Below are 17,456 nucleotides of genomic sequence, written 5' to 3'. Positions count from 1 at the left end.
GTGTGTGTGCGCGTGCTTGTGTGTGTTTGTTTGCTGGGTGCAGTGACAGTCTCAGTCATGCCAGAGCATGTATCTTTGTAGGAAGATGTTTCTACTTTGCTTTAGGCTTTCTGCGTTCACTGTACTTTAGAATTCCATAAAACAATAAAACAAACAAAATAGTTCTGAAACAGGACGAAGCAAGTCACTGAAATGAGGTTTTATTTACACCATTAAACACCGCATTCGAAGGATGATGAAATAGTGGGGTGGAGTGGCTATAATGGGAACTGGTAATATTAGGGAGACAGGTGGGACTGGGTGTGGCAGGAAAGCCAGGATTTATTTTGAGGTGGTGTGATAACAGGGCTCCTGGATTCACTCGTCACATCAGCATTTATTTCCTGAGTCCTCTCTTGGTCCTTTTAGATCTGTTGAAAGCATAGAGGACGAGATCAGGCCCAACTCGTTTGTTCAAATAAATTAATGAACATTAAGCAGAATCCTCAACCATCAATTCCAAATTTTACAAGCCCAACGACAAAGTGTGACACATCAAAGTGCTCTATTAGTGTCTGGGGTGTGACCACTGCAGCGCCCGCCGCGCCCAGCCTGTCAAAGCGGTGTAAGAATTGCCTCCGGGGGTCTGAGGAGCTTTGAAAGAGAGGCCAAATGAGAGCCGGGCGATGACAGGCGGGTTGAGTTACTGGTACTGGCCTCATAGCATCAATCAAAAAGCGATGAGAACTCAAAGGGCTGCTGTACAGTGGCCCTTAAACCTCAAAACACTCCAACTCAAGAAAACATGACATAACATCCAACATCACGTCAATTTGTGTGGCACATAGAATCCTGGGACACGCTTGTTTTCATGTCTTGTGACTCATTGCGTTGCTAGTTGAAGCAATCTACTCACAGTGTTGTGAGTATGTGGATATGTTGTTTGTGAGTATTTGGTTGTGTTATGAGTATTTGGAGTTGTTGTGAGTATTTGGTTTGCTATGAGTATTTGGAGTTATTGTGAGTATTTGGTTGTGTTGTGAGTATATGGTTGCGTTGTGGGTCTTTGTTTTACCCAACCATTTAAACGAGGGCAAGGTACAAACAGCATCTTTGTATCAACTCTAACCTGAAAAGACACAATTCACCAAACCCGGGGATTCCTTCAAAAACTTTGGGTTATGTCAACACCAAAGATGGAAGCTGGCAAACTGGGACTTCTCTTTTTCTCCAAGGCCATTTGACTTGACAGGTGGAAATGGAGATTGTGGTATTTAAGGCCAAATGGCTGTAAGGGAATGCAGCTAGTCGACGACACAAGAGCTGCACAGACAAAACAAGTCCTGCTCACAAAATCCTGGCTCAGGAGGGAATTGGCCTCCAGGAGAGTTAAACTCCTTTCAAGGGATGGGAAGCTGGTGACCTTAGTAAAGTATTAAATATGAAGCAACAGCCTGCCGCCAGTCAGCTTAGCTTATTTGGCTTAGCTTAGTTAGCTTAGCACAAAGAATGGAAACGTAGGGAAACAGCTAGCCTGATTAGGTCAGCAACTACAAATAATAAACCTTCTCAAAATGTCAAACTGCTACTGTACAAAAAAAGTATTTGAGCTGGAATCCATAAGAGGGGTGCAAAATGATTTGGAGTTCATTCTCACAGTTTCTGATGATCGCTGACACGGTTCCTCAGCACGTTAATCTGGAACAAAGACAGCAGGCCAATGTTATGCTACATGAAGACATTATTCCATTGAGGATGTGTGTTTTCAAACCTCTGCACACGCACACACCTCATATTTCTGACGGCCCAACTGATACTGCAGGTCGAACTTCTCTCCCTCCAGCTGATACATCCAGTCCCACAGCTCCTGGGCCTTTTCCCTGTGAGACGGAGACAAAAGAGTTTATCATTTATTATCATTTCCAATTCCTGTTCTGTATCATAAAGACTCTCCCATGGTTAAATCCACATCTTCTCATACTTGAGCTTATCCTGGCCGCGGTTCTCGATGTCCAGAGATTTGCGTCTGTCACTCAGGATCTTCTTCTTCTTCTCTCTCTCAGTTTGCCTCTTGCCGCTCCGTTTCTCTGACTGTGGGAAAGTGAAATGATTGAAGGCTCTGGTCTACATTCCTCACATTTTACTACTCTTCTTGGAAAGGCCACACTAAATCTTCCGTTTGCTCACCAACTTCTGCATGTAGCCTCCAAAGTGGAGGCTGGTCAGGGTTTTCTTCTTCTTGGCATCGTCATCCGCTCTCCTCTTGGCCTCCTCCTCCTCTTTACGAGTTCTCTCATCCTGAAAAACATGGACCGAGAGAGAATAAATAAACCCAGGCAGCCATATTTTGATATTAAAGCAGCTGGAACCGGACTGTACCTCAAGACGCTTCTGTCGCTCTTTCTCTCGCTCGCTGCGGATCCTATGCTGCTCTGCTCGCTCAGAGCGGCGCTTCTCCTAGACACCGTGTAGAAACAGAAATTTAGTTTGAAGTACATGTGAATCAGTTTGCAGGAGATTGATGAGAGCACAGGGCACTCACAATCCGGTCCTTGAGATTAACGATCTCATCTTCCTCCTTCTTCCTGCTCTCAAAGTGAACCACGATCAAAGTTTGAAGCTCCATCAGGTCCTTCTCCATCCTTTTACGATGTATATCCTGCAGAAAACGAGATTTTGGTCTTTATTTGAAAAGTTTTCCGCATAGCAAGATAATGTATTTGCTATAGGTTTGTTCTTTACTGATTCCTTGAAAAGTACATCAGAGAATATAAATAAGGACATTTGACAAATCTACTCCAGCCTGACATGAACCGATGCTACATAATAAACCCTCGGGCAGAAACCCATATACAAAGTTTGATTCCCAGTCTGTCACTCACGTCAAAATCCACTTTCTCCCCATCTGGGATCTTAGGGGGGATGAGGTTCGGCATCATAAAGGGCCTGGAGTTGAGGGAACAAGATAGGGAGTGACAAAAAAAACATTTTCACTGCGAAGTCCAAAGGGGATAAAAAAAAGCAGCAGCCTCATCGGTTCAATATGCAAAACAAAAGTCCCTTCAGTGTTATGGTGCATGTCTTTGTTTGTAAATGTTGCAAATGCCCAGAAGGATTTTATTTATGCCTATATGTTATTCAACACTTTGCATGTAAAGATGTTTATAATAAATGGTAACGAGTCTAGACAGTCTAAGGTTTAACATCTCACATATTTATTTATTTATTATCAGTTTATATTAGCACAAACCATTTATATTCTCTTTCTGCACTGTATCTTATGGCCTTTCGTAAAATACTAATGACTTATGAATATGTATAGTTATCGTATAAGTATAGTTATAATATATTAATTAGTCTTAAGGCCAGGGCTGCATTCACAGGGGGGTTTTGGCTGAATTTATGGTTCGGCACAGATTTGAGCACAGAGCTACTCTTAGGTTATTTGGAGATAATAGGCTTCAGGGGTTAAATGGTGGATGGGAAGACTGATAACACTATCATATCTGCGCCATAATAATGAAGATAATTGTCAATAGATTACCTGAAGAAACCTTCAAAGAAATATGGTCCTCAGACAACGCATGCAGGTAAAAGATGCGTGTGTATCAAATGTCACTCACTTGAATTTTGGTTTGGTTTCTTCTATAGAGAGACAAAAATTGGGAAGAGAAGACAGACATGAGCTTTTCGAGTCCCAAACACACAAACGCACACACACACACACACACACACACACACACACATACACACACACACACACACACACACACACACACACCGTACACACACACACACTCGTATCACTCACACACACACACACACACACACACACACCGTACACACACACACACTCGTATCACTCAACACCCGCATGTTTCCTACTATCCTTCCGTCATAAACAAATGTCAGCAAATCATGACAATGGGTTCAGTGTTCGTGTCCAACAGCCAGAAAATTTAATTTAGCTGTCTTTCTGAGTTCTGTCTTTTGGAGTTTTGTATGAAATGTAATCACAATCAATGTATAAATTCAGCGAGGTCACAATTTTGTGAGATCATAATGACTTTGGACTTTTAAACACCATTGTCCTACCAATGTGATCATTTCCTCCGAGTGAATGTTTGTTCCAATTTGAAGAAAACCCAACACATCTAAAAATGTTTCACAAAGTTCCACCATTCATTTTTATTTTCATTTAAAACAACATAATTACCTTCTCCTTCTTCCGCTTCCCCGTCCTCATCTGGAACCAAAACAAGAGACGTGTTTGTTGTTTCAAATGAATGTGCACCTTTTGGCACAAGCAAAATGTTCTATCATAGTGCATGAGTATGTAAGACACTGTTTTTTCGTCTGTGTCTGTCAAAGGTTAAGGGCTGCATTTGTCACATATCATGAATAGCGCTCCGGAGAGGTAAGAGAGGATAGCTAGAGTGTCTGGGTAATTGCCGGCTTCTCACAACAACAGCTGGGGCATCTGTGACCTCTGAATGACACTCAACAGATAACAAATGTTGTTAAAATCTTTGCATTAGTCTTAAAATGTAACAATAGCTGCGGGTTTTTAATTGACTAGACAGCTAGCAACTTGTGGTCTGAACAAGCACAGTGGCTCTTTGAGCTAGATGCTGATATCAGCATTCTAACACACTCACGGTTATGATGTTTACAAGTTTAACAGCTGTAAATGATGGTATGTTGGCATTTGCTGGCTGATTAGCACTCAATATAAAGTGCAGCCAAGGTTGATGAGACTGTCTGAGTAATTACTCATAGTGTTTGAGGAAAAGCAGGCCGTGGCCCTGAGCTGGGAGAAGGTCCCTAGAAAGGCTGATCACTTAAGTCCACAACAACAAAAAGAAGCCCCCATGGTTTTTGAGAACCCCCTTAAGTTCTAGGATGGAACAAGTCGAGGAGACTGCAATTACAACATAGGGAAAACCTAACTAGGCCTCTTGCCACTAACTTTCTGCCAAAGGCTTCTTAATTTGACAGCTTTGGTTGAAAACCAGAAGGTCTACGGCCCTGTTCAGACCTGGTATTAACATCCGTCCTGAGAATTCCAGCAGGAGTTAACAGCGTGAAGTTTGTCCAGTCACACATGCTATTAAAATACATCTGGATTTTTTTTGTTTTCACCCAGTTTGAGTTCCCCGATGTGAATGAATGACAAAAGTATTAATTGTTATATGGAGATCAGGGTTTATCAATATGGTCGCAGAAAGAGTCAAAATACCTTTGATTCATTGTGAAACTGAAGCAGGTCGTAGGACGTCAGCTAAGTCCTTCACATGTGGCCCAGGACACATTCGCATTCACACTACTTAAATAATCAGGCCACATCCCAGACCTCTGAGTGTTGTCTGAGTCATCAGATCTCAAAATGCATGCAGGGCGCATTTGGGTGAGTTCAGACCTCAGCTTAGCACTGACCACTCATGATCACGGTCTGAAGGGGATCTAATGTGTGTGTGTGCTGGGACGTCGGTGTGAGTTTGCACTCACTTCTATTTATCTGTTATTTATGTGTTTGCACAGGAGGAATCAAGGTGGGGGATCCCTTTGCCTGGGGCCCCAAGTGTTCCTTGAAATGCGCAGGGGAGGCTGGGGCAGTGGGGCGCCTTCATCCCCCTATGTGCAGACTGTGTCGGATTCATCATCTGATGACCACGAATGTCTCCGCAAAGTGTCATGCTAATCAATTTGATCCTAATTCACAGAGCCACAGCGTAGGGTTGAACTGAAGTGACAGAATGAATAGTGCACAAAAAAATTGTTCTGGCAAGTCAGGTGAAAGAGTGACTCTCTTCTGCGTGTGAGACACGGTTGATAGTTGACAGGCGCTTCATGGGGTGTTTGCTGATTCCAGTGAGTCAGAATTCAAGTGCAGTTTTCATTGAGTATCAGCAAGTGAGGTAAATACCTCAACGATTTATGTGACAGTAGACTAACTGATGCGTACGAGCCTTGAGGAGCCATAAGAGGATTACTCCGACCCAGTGGCTACCTCTGGCATGACTCAGACAGACTCGGAGAATGGAGAAAGATTACAGATGTCAAGTCGCTGCAGACAGTCACATACCAAAGTGATGTGTGACTCAGCGAGTAGATTATCATCTGATTGATAGGGACAGAATAAATTAACGATTTTCGCTTTGCTAGCAGCGAGCACAAATCACTGAAAAATGTTCTCGCTGCGTAAACACTGAAACAATAACGCCGTTGACTTGATGTCTAATTTAAAAAAACACAAACTGGCAGCAGTGATTTCCTCTCACCTTGATCTTCAGCAGCCTCCTCCTCCTCCCCTTCCTCCTCCTCGTCCTCCTCTGCAGCAGGTTTGTCTTCTTCCTGTGTAGGCTCTGGCGAGAGAGAAGTTATATAATGTGGTTTTTCTTTTTTATGTGAAAAATATTGAAAGTCGCACAGTGTGCAATTGACTCATTGCCTTCAGGTTCATTGTTAAAAAAACAGTTGCGAAACCTTACATCTTTCTCTTTCTCCTTATTGCTGCTGTTGCAGGAGTTTATTTACAGTTTCTGAACAAGTTGGTTTTGTAAATGGATGGAGTCAGTTTCCCTGATTAGAACAAGTTTCCAAACCACATGTAAAGCCTTCCAGAGAGATAGTTCAGAATGAGCTACCCGACTCTGGCATTTAAAGCAGATAAGAAGCACTCAAATGCTGGTTGTGTGTGTGTGTGTGTGTGTGTGTGTAGTATTTTGAGGGCGTGGTTTGACACAAAATTTATTTTACAATTGGGTATTTGTTTGGCGAAAATAAAAAAGGAAAGCAAAGCAGGAATGATCCATATATATACTATAAACACTAAATATACAGAACATATGTCAGCATCAAGTGTTACTTTTTTAAGTATCTGCATTACTGTGAGCATAAAGAGGCTTTGTGGACATACTATTTAACATAAATAAAGAAATGCATAGTCACATGCCCAAATAAGTAAATAAATGCATATTATATGATAAAAATAATAATTGTTCTATCTCACAATATCTGTAATTAAAATGTATATTTGTTTATTCTTTAGCTTATTTTTAATATATTGTTATTTAAATGTTTTTGTCTTCAAGTATTATATCTCATTCTAGTTGTGTTGATCCAGAGATATATGAACCCAGAATACTAATGTCTTTTAATTTAAATACAGTTATTAGGACCAGTTACTGTAGGTGTGTGTCATCACACTTAATTATTCCTGCAGGGAAAATCCATTCTTTGCCCTTGTGGTACTTTCAGTAAGTCCCAAAAATATATTTTTCACAGCTAAAGCGGTACCTTCCTCTGCCTCCTCCTCCTCCTGCTCCTCCTCCTCCTCCTCCTGCTCCACCACCTCCTCCTCTACCTCCTGCTCCTCTGCTGAGCAAAGCACAGGTGTGGTTAGTGCAGCCAGCAAAGCAGCCAGCACACATTCACACTTTCACACGACAAAACAATGAAAGCAAAAACATGTCTTCCAAAGCTTGGTGAATCATAGATTGACTCATTTTAATTGTAGATGTCAGTCAAAGTGGTCAACCGCAGAGTGAGAGTCAGGACAAACGATGTCTATCCCTCACTCATGTCATTTGATGTCACTGATCCATGACCAAACAAATCATAGTTTGTTTATAAATGTCTTTGTTAAATCTGCACTGAAGGGTTAACAACTTACCTTCAGCCGCCTCCTCTTCTGAATCAGAGAAACACACAAAGGAGGAATAAACACATATAATCATATAATGAATAATGTACCTGGTTTATAATAATATCTCATATTACACACACACTACTTTACTTTAACACCACTAATGCAGATAATTGCAGGTAAAACAAGAACAGGAATATGACATCATCATAAGGACCATGAACAAATAACTGTGGATTTCCCCCAAAAAATATCTAGTGACAGAAATATTTGACTCAACAAGTTATATACACACTTTAAAAAGCTTGTCAGTTATGGATTGGTGTACAATGCTCAATCACATTGTATATACGACAGGATGCAGTGATGGGAACATGGATGAATAAAACATTTTCATTCATGGGAGATACAACTGAGAAACTGCTGTTATACTTTCATCATACTGTTGTTTGTAGCAAATTTAAGTATCTTCTCACTATAAAAAACACTGGATTATTTATTTTTAACATTAAATTATAACATTCAGAAATGTGATGATGCTGGGTTCTTACCTTCCACCTCCCTGTGAAATACAAACACACACAGGCATCACTATTCAGATCCAGGACGCAAAATCCCAAACAAACCTTTCCTCACATCTCAATAACAAGCAGCTTTCATTACAACAGATAGATGTGTATTTATGCAGGGTAGAAAATGCAAATGAGCTCACTCCTCGAACTCCTCCACCAGCTCCTCGGTGTCCGACATGGCAGTGAGCGTTCAGGTGTGCTGCAGAGAATCTGAACATTTAAACAGACTTGGTAAGTTCACCTGGAAATCCTGTTCCCCTTCAACATTCATCTGCAACATCTTCGCAGGGTCGGTGAAACTTACCTCAGGATCAGATGGAGAAAGAGACGCTCAATGTGTAGCAGAGGTCCTCGCTCTCTCTGACAGGAAGGTGAGGTTGAGCCTCAGAGGGCAAAGGGACGGGGGGGGGGGGGGGGGGAGAGGCTTTAGGACCCCTTGACGTGTTATTAATAAACTTTTTAGATAGCATGTACTCTCCATTATCACCATTCCCAAAAAAGGCCCCTGTGTGACCAAGTGTGTGTGTCAATGGTGCAAAAATACCCAGATAAGCCTGCAGTTGCTCACAGACAATGATCCACATACACACACACACATACACACACACATATCCTCTCGCTTATGTGTGGCACCCTGCCACTGACAAAACCCAGACAGACAACTCTTATCTACATCCTCCCTCCACTGTGATAAGTCATGTTGGCAGTAAAAATAAATTCATGGCAGCCACATGTAGTAAAACATTTTATTACTTAGACAGACACCATCCTGCCCTGAAGGGCACACATACACAATGGATATTATGTTTCGGCAGATCAGACAAAGTTCCGACAAGTGTAATTCAATAAACATCATTTGCTTTAAAACCTTCACCTGTTTAAAGTGCTGGAAAAATTACAGTAAATTACAGCAAATAGAACAAATACATCACTGCCCCTTTTTTCTTTTCTCATCCTCTTTTACTCCTTTTCCCCGACTCTTACGATTTAAATCAAAGTTAAAAAAAAAAGACCAATTTATAATTTAAAAGTCAACGTTCAAAAAAGCATGAAGCCTATCTTTAAAAGCAGTTTCCTTCTTTTTTCAGTCCTGTAAAGCTGCGACACAGTTCACTTAAAAAAATGTCCCTTCTCCCTCATGTGTTCTTTAGTGAAAAACAAAACAACATATAAAGCTCGAAGAAGTCATTCAGTAATCTTCCACCTCTCTTCATCTAGTCTCACCATCTTCTCAGTCCTATACGGCACAGAAAGGCAAGAGGTTAATCGTGAGGAAATACTTTTTTCTTCCATATTTTAATATAGAGTTCAGCCTTCACTTAGCTAGTGTTGACAACTGTCCACACAGTCGTCATTTGTGATATCACTGGGACAGCAGTCATACCTGTTGGATAATATAAATGAGCATCCTTCACTTTTTCGACGGGACTTTTGAGACACTGTCCTCCCCTTTATTCTCAAACAAGCTCCTCTTACTGCTGATGTCAACGTGTCTCAAGTCCTATAAGAAGAAAATATTGAAAACAAATATGAATGCTTAAATATAAAAGGTAGTTCACAGTTGATGCAGGTGGAAAAGAGAAAAACACATCACAAAAGGTGCGTCTGACCGCCCTCAGGCTCGATTCGAATAACCAGTAAGGTCTTGTTTTGAGAGATGTCAGTGTAACTATAGCCGTAGATTTCTTACAGATAAACAAACAGCGATTGTTTGTCATAGACTTTCTTAAACTTGTACAATAACATCTTTACAAAACTTGTATAGTGAGGTGAACAGGAGTAAGGCAATATCTCGTATTACTTCAAATAACCCCCATATAACAGAAAAGCATAAGAAGTAGAAATGAAGAAAAAAATGTAAGATTTTCTATCATTATCAATAACAAATAATTATAGTTGCTTAAAAAGGAATCTTATTTTTCCTCAATGAGGCAAATCTGAGTCTACTATCCTCCATCTCAGTGAGAGCTACCTGACCACATTCTTCATTTATTCAACTTAAAACTATTTAAAAAAAACACCAGCAGAAAAAGAAAACTTCACGACACTGGGACACATTTAGCTGAAAGCCGGTGACTGCCCTCTAGCTGCAACCTGTTGTACTTTCATAACATTTTACATGACAGATTGAGTAGACAGGTGACCGTACAGTGGGACTGTGTGAAGGCCCAGTTTGATTGGTCTTGTTGAGCCAGCGGTTGATACGGTGCGACATTCCTGACGTGAAGCTCTGAGACTCCTGGTGTCACCGGAGATGAGAACAAATGTGAACATTATTATTATTGCTAGAGGTAGTAGTTGTAGTAGTAGAAGAAATAGTATTTTGTGTGTTTATCAATCTTATTGTTAGTTTGGTATTTTTTAATAGTAACACTGAACATAAGAATGACAGTGGGCGATAGCTGTACCTGTCTGGAGACCCCGGGGCTGGCTGGGGCCGCCTCCTGCTGCTCCTTCTCAAAGAGCCCTCTCTTCCTGGTCACCTCCTCCAGCAGGAACAGGGTCCTCTGCGTCACATCTGGAGATCGCAGTGTGTCCGATTTCTACGCACAAATAGGAGGCAGAGAAAATACCCTGTGTACCTTGATGCTGACAGTTGATGTGTAGTGAGTTTTGTTATTGTTGGGTTCAGAGTCTGACCTGTGCAGCCTGGGCCAGTTTCTCCATCTTCTCCTGGATGGATCTGGATGAAATCCTCTGTCTTGAGCTGCACGAAACAAATCACACGTATGAACTTATCCAGCTGTGTTTCCTTACTGACTAAAAGAGAGAAATACACAAAATCAACTCACTTTCTCTCGAAAGACGATGGTTTGTCTTCATTTTCTTTTCGGTCCTGGTCCAAACCCAAGCGAACATAATGTTAGACACATGGATGGTGAATCATATATGGGCAACAAATAATATTTTAATAGTTTTAACACTGAAATGCACTAATCGAACCCAAAAAGTGTTATATTTGTAACAATTTTAAAAGAGACCTTTATTGTTCAATTTACAGATATGATGAAATATTATAAATCCCAATTTAAAGCCAATAATCTAGAGCAGGGATCTTGTAACCACTCGCAACTACGTTTTTTATTGAATGTATGTTTTTAATTTATGTATTTAGTTAGATGGTGAGATGGTTATTAGTCGTTTACAGTATTACAGTGTTGTCTTACTGTGTTGCATTCAAACTTCTTGGTGGCCACCCTCACACTCGCACTGAAACAAAGTGAAAACATTTCTGCTTAAGAAATGACAGAAAATCAAAAGCAACTCAAATTAAAAACAAATATGTTTCCTTACCTCCTCTGCAAGGGTGAACTATCTTCTTCTTTCTTCCTCATCATCTGCAGTGGACCAGGAGTAAAAGAAAAAGGGTTTGTCAGCAGACCAGTCAGTAGCCTCTCTCTTGTGATGTGTCAGGGTGTTAACCAAGCAGTCAGTCAGCAGTCACAGCTGGTACGTGTGTGCTTCAGGTAGCAGCACAAGCCTGATGCTTGAGAGGCACATGCAAATCATCCTGAACTGATAGAGGTGACGCAAGATTAAACAGTGTTTTAACAGTCAAATTGGCAAAAGTTAATGTTTGCCGTTGCCTTCAGAACACATCGCCATTGTGCGTGTGTGTGTGTGTGTGCGCGTGAGTAGAAGCCTTTACCCTGAAAGATATAGTCCTGGAACTCTGTCTGACCAAAGCAGGTTTAGTCTTCTGTTCAAAGTTGCCGTTGGAGAAAGAGTCATTCTTGTTTGCCTGAGAAAAAAACAAAGAGAAAATTAAACTTTACTGCTTCATTGGATCAGTTTTGAACAAGTCTCAGTCTCCTCTCTACTCTTAAAGACTGAAGATTAACTGCCTGGTGCAGGTTATAACCATGCAGCCAAAAGCTAGTTACTATGGGCACAAAGAATAGGACACTAGATGGCGCTGTTGTTTTATTGAATTATCGAATCAGCACTTTGCAGCCCTTTGAGAAGCAAAACATGCAGCTGATGTAGTTATGTTGTAAATGATGCCATCCCACTGCGTGTGTGTGTATGTGTGTGTGTGTGTATGTGTTTTTGCTTTACCTCCTGAGTGGATCCGTTCTGAACGGGGCCCTGAGCTCCCGTGGGTGAGGGACTCCGACAGGGTGAGGGGAAGTGTTCTTGAGGTGACCGGAGGGCTGTCGGGGAGCAAGGGCTCATGGGAGTTGTGCGCCCACTGATGGAGGGACTCTTGTCGAGTGAGATGGACACAGAACTGAAACAGCAGAAGCCACAGTGAACTGAAAGGTCAACCCATAATGTCAGCAAATGTTAACTTAGCATTTTGACATTCGACGTCTAAATTTAAATTAATATGTTTCCTGTATACTTCATACAGCTGATTATTTAAGGAATAAACATTCAGTATTATCAGTTTTACTCGACCTTTGGCTGTTATTTCCCTGCTCCACTTTCGTATGCTGCTCATATTCCATAATCCTCAATAACCTTATCTTATCTTTAAAAAATATCTCTCTTTGATCATTCAAAATGACCCATCAACAACAAAGACAGTTGAAAATTCTGCTTGTTGACCTGACAAACTTGCGACGTCGGGGCGACAGCGCCGTAGGATCAGGGTCTTCCCTCGGCGACTGGCCATTTTCATGCTAACAAAGAAACAGAAAGTAGAGACAATCATTGCTGGCACAGAGTGTACAAGCTTTTGTCCGGGGCCACCTGAGGCACACCTTGCATTACATAACGCAGCACAGTTATGGCCTCATTGAAAGATATGCTGAATTAAAGTTCCCTGGGACTGTAATAAAGCGTCCACTGTGAATTATGACCTTAAGCACGTCTTATCAAAGTTTAAGAGATGATTTGCATTAGCACCGCCATAGCGCTAGTCTGAATAAACAGCACATCAGTATTATATCAGTCCTCAAATTGTAATATTTAAATATTTAGCTAAAAAAATATAAGAAATAAAGTTGTTTATAGCTTGTAAACATTGAATACTTCCCCTCTCGTTCATCAAAACAGTGCTGTTAATGTGCTCTTTCCATTCATCTGTCCATCTTTACAGAACATGATGATAATATTTTCCTGGAAGTGAAAGAGGTTGTTGTTGCTGTGGAATCTGGATAATGATTAACAGGAGTCTGTGTGTGGTCTCAGTTAACTGTGAGGAACTTCACTTCTGGGTGACACCGTATGACTCAGTGTGGCATTCTCAGTTTTGGTGAGGTTTGTCTGGGTGTCGGTGAGGGGAGGTCACACTGAATCGCTCTCACAGTCGATCCCTGTGCTCCAGATACTGTACATCTCAACATATCTTTCGGAAGCATTGCCATGAAATTTGGCCCAGAATGTGAATCACAATTATTTTGGTGATTTCCCAGATTTCAGACATTCATGGTTCCAACAAGAAGGATCCTAATCACTCAGATTTGCCATTTAGCGCCACAATCAGGGCTAAAGCTTAAAGTATATTAAGACAAATGCTTGTTTATATTCAAGTACTTGCAAGATTAACAACATTTCTTATACTTTGATTTGTTGCCACCGCTAAGGAAGTTAATTTTTTTTTGTATAAGGCTCATTCTAAAGTTAAAAACTGATTTGAATTTGGGGTTGTTACACAGTTACATAGACATAAACATAGACACAAGACTTATATCCCATTTTTGTAAAGAGACCCTTATAAACTCTACCCATGGCTTCTTTAATATGGAGGGATTAGGTTATTTCTGACATTTTTTTAAATTTCTCAAAACCAAATAATGCATGGATGCTGTGGAAAGAAATATGCAAATACAGATAACTAATATGCAAAGGTGATATGTACATATTCGCTATATCTGATGTGGTGTAATTTGAATACATGCATATATGGCGATAACGAGACCAATCAGCCTCTGAGCAGGCTTCAAGTGGTACGTGATTACTGTTAAAGTATTCAAAGTTCACTGAAGGGTACTGAGTGACTCCAGTCTTACTTGTCTGTTGGCGATGTCAGTGCTGGTGTTGCTGCTGCTGGGACTGTCAGAGGCTGGTTTTGGGAGTGGTTGTGGTTTGGATGTGCTTCTCACTGGGAGAAACACGTTGCTCGGCTCCTCATTCGCGTCCCCGAGGAGCTCCACCCTGGCCTCTCCTCCTCCTCCTCTTCCTCCTCCGATGTTAGCTTCTGATTCATCCTCCTCTTCCTCCTTCTGTCGTCTCAGTGTCTCCACGTGTCTCATCCTCCGCTTTTCATCACGAACCCGCAGCATCTCCACAAAGTCCAGCTGAATTTGCTCCCCGCTGGAGATAAATACACACACGTGAATAAGCAACATATATATATATATATGATGGATTTTCTCCAGATGGAGGTGAAAGGACCTGTCATTGCTGGGACTGATCAGGTTTCTCTCATGAAAGCCTCCACAGTTCTTCTCTATCTCTCTTTGAAGACTTCAAGGAACTCAGCTGCTGGTGTCTCTGACAGCTTGTCATACTTTCTAAGCATGGTATCAGGTGTTCTGTTCAGGTATACAGTACAGATGACACACTCCCAAAGGGCAAAAGCATCAATAATCCTCTCTCCCTGCTTCTGAAATCCAACCACTACAAGGACTACCGTCAAAGAAAAATAATTCTTAAACAGCCCCAACCCTCTGGCCATTTTAAAAACCAGAAGGGGGGTTGGAGAGTAGGAAAATAATTGTAAAAGTAGCAATAGCTTCGGGGGAACCAGCGGAGAGCAGTCACATGTAGGAGCTGCAGTTGTTATCAGAAAGTCTATAAATCCACCTCCAGATAGTCTACATCAATAAATTCTGTCATAATGATGTTAGAATAACCTGCTGAGGCCCTGGGACGTCTCATTTGTGGAGTCGGTCCCAAAGGGGCTGTCGCTGGTGGGCGCGTCTTGAGGGGCTTCTGGGTCGGCTGCACTGGTGGAGCTCTTCACCCTCCTCCTCCTCTCCCTCTCCACCTCCTCCTCGTCCTCCATCGTCATCTGGCGTGCCAGGCTGAGAGTCAATATAGAGTCAGAGTCAGAACCCACACATGGAAAATCATAATCAGCAAAGATGGACGTAAGAAAGGAATAAAACAAAAGGCAGAGTGGCAAAGAAAAGACCTGAGAAAGATAAGGATGTAAATGTAAAACAGGGTGAAGTCATTCAACTGTTTTGAGTTGTGTGTAACGGTTGTAATATCCGTTAAACAAAACCTGCTTTACTTGTTCATCCAGTGTTTTATGAGCAAAGTCACAGTTGGTTGATTGTCAAAGCAGCTTAAAATCAACACAGGATTTATAAAGCAGTAAAAACCTGACGCATTCAAGTTTAAGACAAATAATCACGTTTTTGATTTTTCTAACTTCACAGCAAAGGTAGAAATGGCTGAAATGATATGAATGATGACACTAAATGATATAGGCTACTGACTACAGATAGTGTTAGTCCCTTAAAACTATTAGAACATTAGATTTAGACCGCTTAGCTTGGCTGCAAGAATAAACCCAGCTGAGTGAATAAAGTCCAACTCCATTAGAAGCTGCTCTCAACCACAGGTGGCAGACTCTCTTCAGAAAACTCAGCAAACACTCACCTGGACAGAGCCGACCAGTTCTTCCGACTGATGGACATCGTGAACTCAAGAAATAAAAGGGATAATATATATAAATACAGTTTCCAGGTGCACTTTGCTCACAGGCGGGAGAAAGTCGACTAACTGGCACTGAGGGCGGCAGTCAAATGTGAAACACAAAGCAGTCCACCTTTAGCCTGGTGGAGTCACATGACCACAAGGTAAGCAACCCACCTGAGAGAGAGCGAGAGAGAGAGAGAGAGAGAGAGAGAGAGAGAGAGAGAGAGAGTTTCCTTGTATGGCAGTAGTGTGCTAGTTATGATAGTAGTGCAGTCACTTTTATTCAAGGATTGGTATTGTATAAATAAGACTAATAAAAAAAAATGCAAAATGAGGGAAGACATTTTTTGTAGTGTGGTGATGTAATTTCTAAATTAGATTAGCTTTTTCTCTAATGCATATCAGAAGTGTAGCTTTAATTGCAATAATTTAACACAAAGCTGATATACACAAAATGAAATGCGAAACATTCGTTTTTTCTTTAATACATTTAAATTGAATTGGATGTGTGAATAAAAATAACTTATGTTTGTGCGGCCGGTGTTTGATGCTCTGTAGTTTGGGGCAGCTTCTTTACAGTGTGACTCAGACTGTTTGCTTTTGCTTTGGGAGTCCACACCTTCTTTAATGCAGCCCAGTGTGTAGGACTCTGACCCAGACCCAGTCCAACACACACACACACACACACACACCCTAATGCCTTTATGCCACGCATGTGACTGCTATATATTCTGTGCAGATCTTGAGGCCATTAAAAAACAGATAGCGCTATGATGAAAGCTAATAAAATGAAGGGTCTTTCGTGCGTTTATGAAAACATGAAACTGCTCCACTCACACAGTAATGGCATTTATCCTGATGTTACTATTTCACTGAACCGATCCGTGTGTCACTTCTTGGCACGCCCTGGCAGTGTTTACAGTTAATATATGCTACTGTACCGAACCCTGAGATTAGTCTTAAGGAGCTGACCATTTACAATAACTGGAAGGGAAACGCAATGTTTCTCTCCAAACATGAAAACGTCTCTTCAGGTTCTTTTATCCACCTGGAGGAGGTGATAATCACTGAAGTGCAGTTATGGATGCACTTTTTAGAGGGAGCTTTATGAGCATGCAAAACAGACAGCAAGTGTTTTACAGCAGTGGACAGCTGGTAGACACAGCAGCTGACATATGCAGATTAACATGTACTAACCTCTGTTGTACATTTCAACAACAATCCACAAGAGCTGTGGTAGAGTCTTGTTGGCGGATGTGGTCTTTACCATGTTCACCATCATAGTTTAGAAGGTTAGCGTGCTAATAAATGCTAATTAACACTGAACACAAAGTAGAGCTGAGACAGATGGTTCACTCATCCATGTTATGATGTAGACAGATACAAATGTTGACCTGTTAGTGGAATTAGATGTGATGTCACTTAATAATGCAATAGATGATGAGATGATTCACCACAGGGTGATCAAGTTTTATTCTCTGGGAATCATGAATTTCTGCATTAAAAAATCCAATATTGGTAAGATATTTTATATAATATAATATTGTTAACTCCAGAGAGGTAAAACTATGAAAATCCTGAATTCTGTAAAGTTTTTCTTTTTGTGTAACTGTTAAAGTCTTGTTTGATTTAGTGTTTAGTTATTCTGGCAGATACCTGGG

At 41.1% G+C, this 17,456-nt stretch overlaps 1 protein-coding gene across 2 annotated transcripts; it reads right to left on the bottom strand.

Annotated features, from left to right (window-relative positions):
* Nucleotides 1-184: 184 nt before the first annotated feature.
* On the bottom strand, nt 185-15,914 carry LOC133956324 (troponin T, cardiac muscle-like). Of its 2 annotated transcripts, none has more exons than XM_062391273.1 (14): nt 15,757-15,809; nt 15,132-15,173; nt 7,655-7,674; nt 6,261-6,344; nt 4,196-4,225; nt 3,603-3,624; nt 2,862-2,925; nt 2,522-2,638; nt 2,359-2,436; nt 2,167-2,277; nt 1,961-2,070; nt 1,769-1,859; nt 1,637-1,677; nt 185-410 (listed from the first exon to the last, which is right to left on the bottom strand). In XM_062391273.1, the coding sequence occupies exons 1-14, from the start codon at nt 15,792-15,794 to the stop codon at nt 377-379; spliced, it is 882 nt and encodes a 293-aa protein (XP_062247257.1). In that variant the 5' UTR covers nt 15,795-15,809; the 3' UTR covers nt 185-376. The 2 variants fall into 2 exon arrangements, with proteins under 2 accessions (XP_062247257.1, XP_062247256.1); XM_062391272.1 differs by lacking the exons at nt 185-410; nt 1,637-1,677; nt 1,769-1,859; ... (7 more) ...; nt 6,261-6,344; nt 7,655-7,674 and adding exons at nt 8,932-9,436; nt 9,584-9,700; nt 10,349-10,438; ... (7 more) ...; nt 12,751-12,824; nt 14,157-14,460 and having other exon boundaries at nt 15,003-15,173; nt 15,757-15,914.
* Between the last annotated feature and the right edge of the window lie 1,542 nt (nt 15,915-17,456).

Source organism: Platichthys flesus, chromosome 7 (assembly GCF_949316205.1).
Source record: "Platichthys flesus chromosome 7, fPlaFle2.1, whole genome shotgun sequence".
Classification (NCBI taxonomy): domain Eukaryota; kingdom Metazoa; phylum Chordata; class Actinopteri; order Pleuronectiformes; family Pleuronectidae; genus Platichthys; species Platichthys flesus.
Note: the sequence above shows the minus strand (reverse complement) of the source record. Positions and strands in the feature narration are given on the sequence as shown.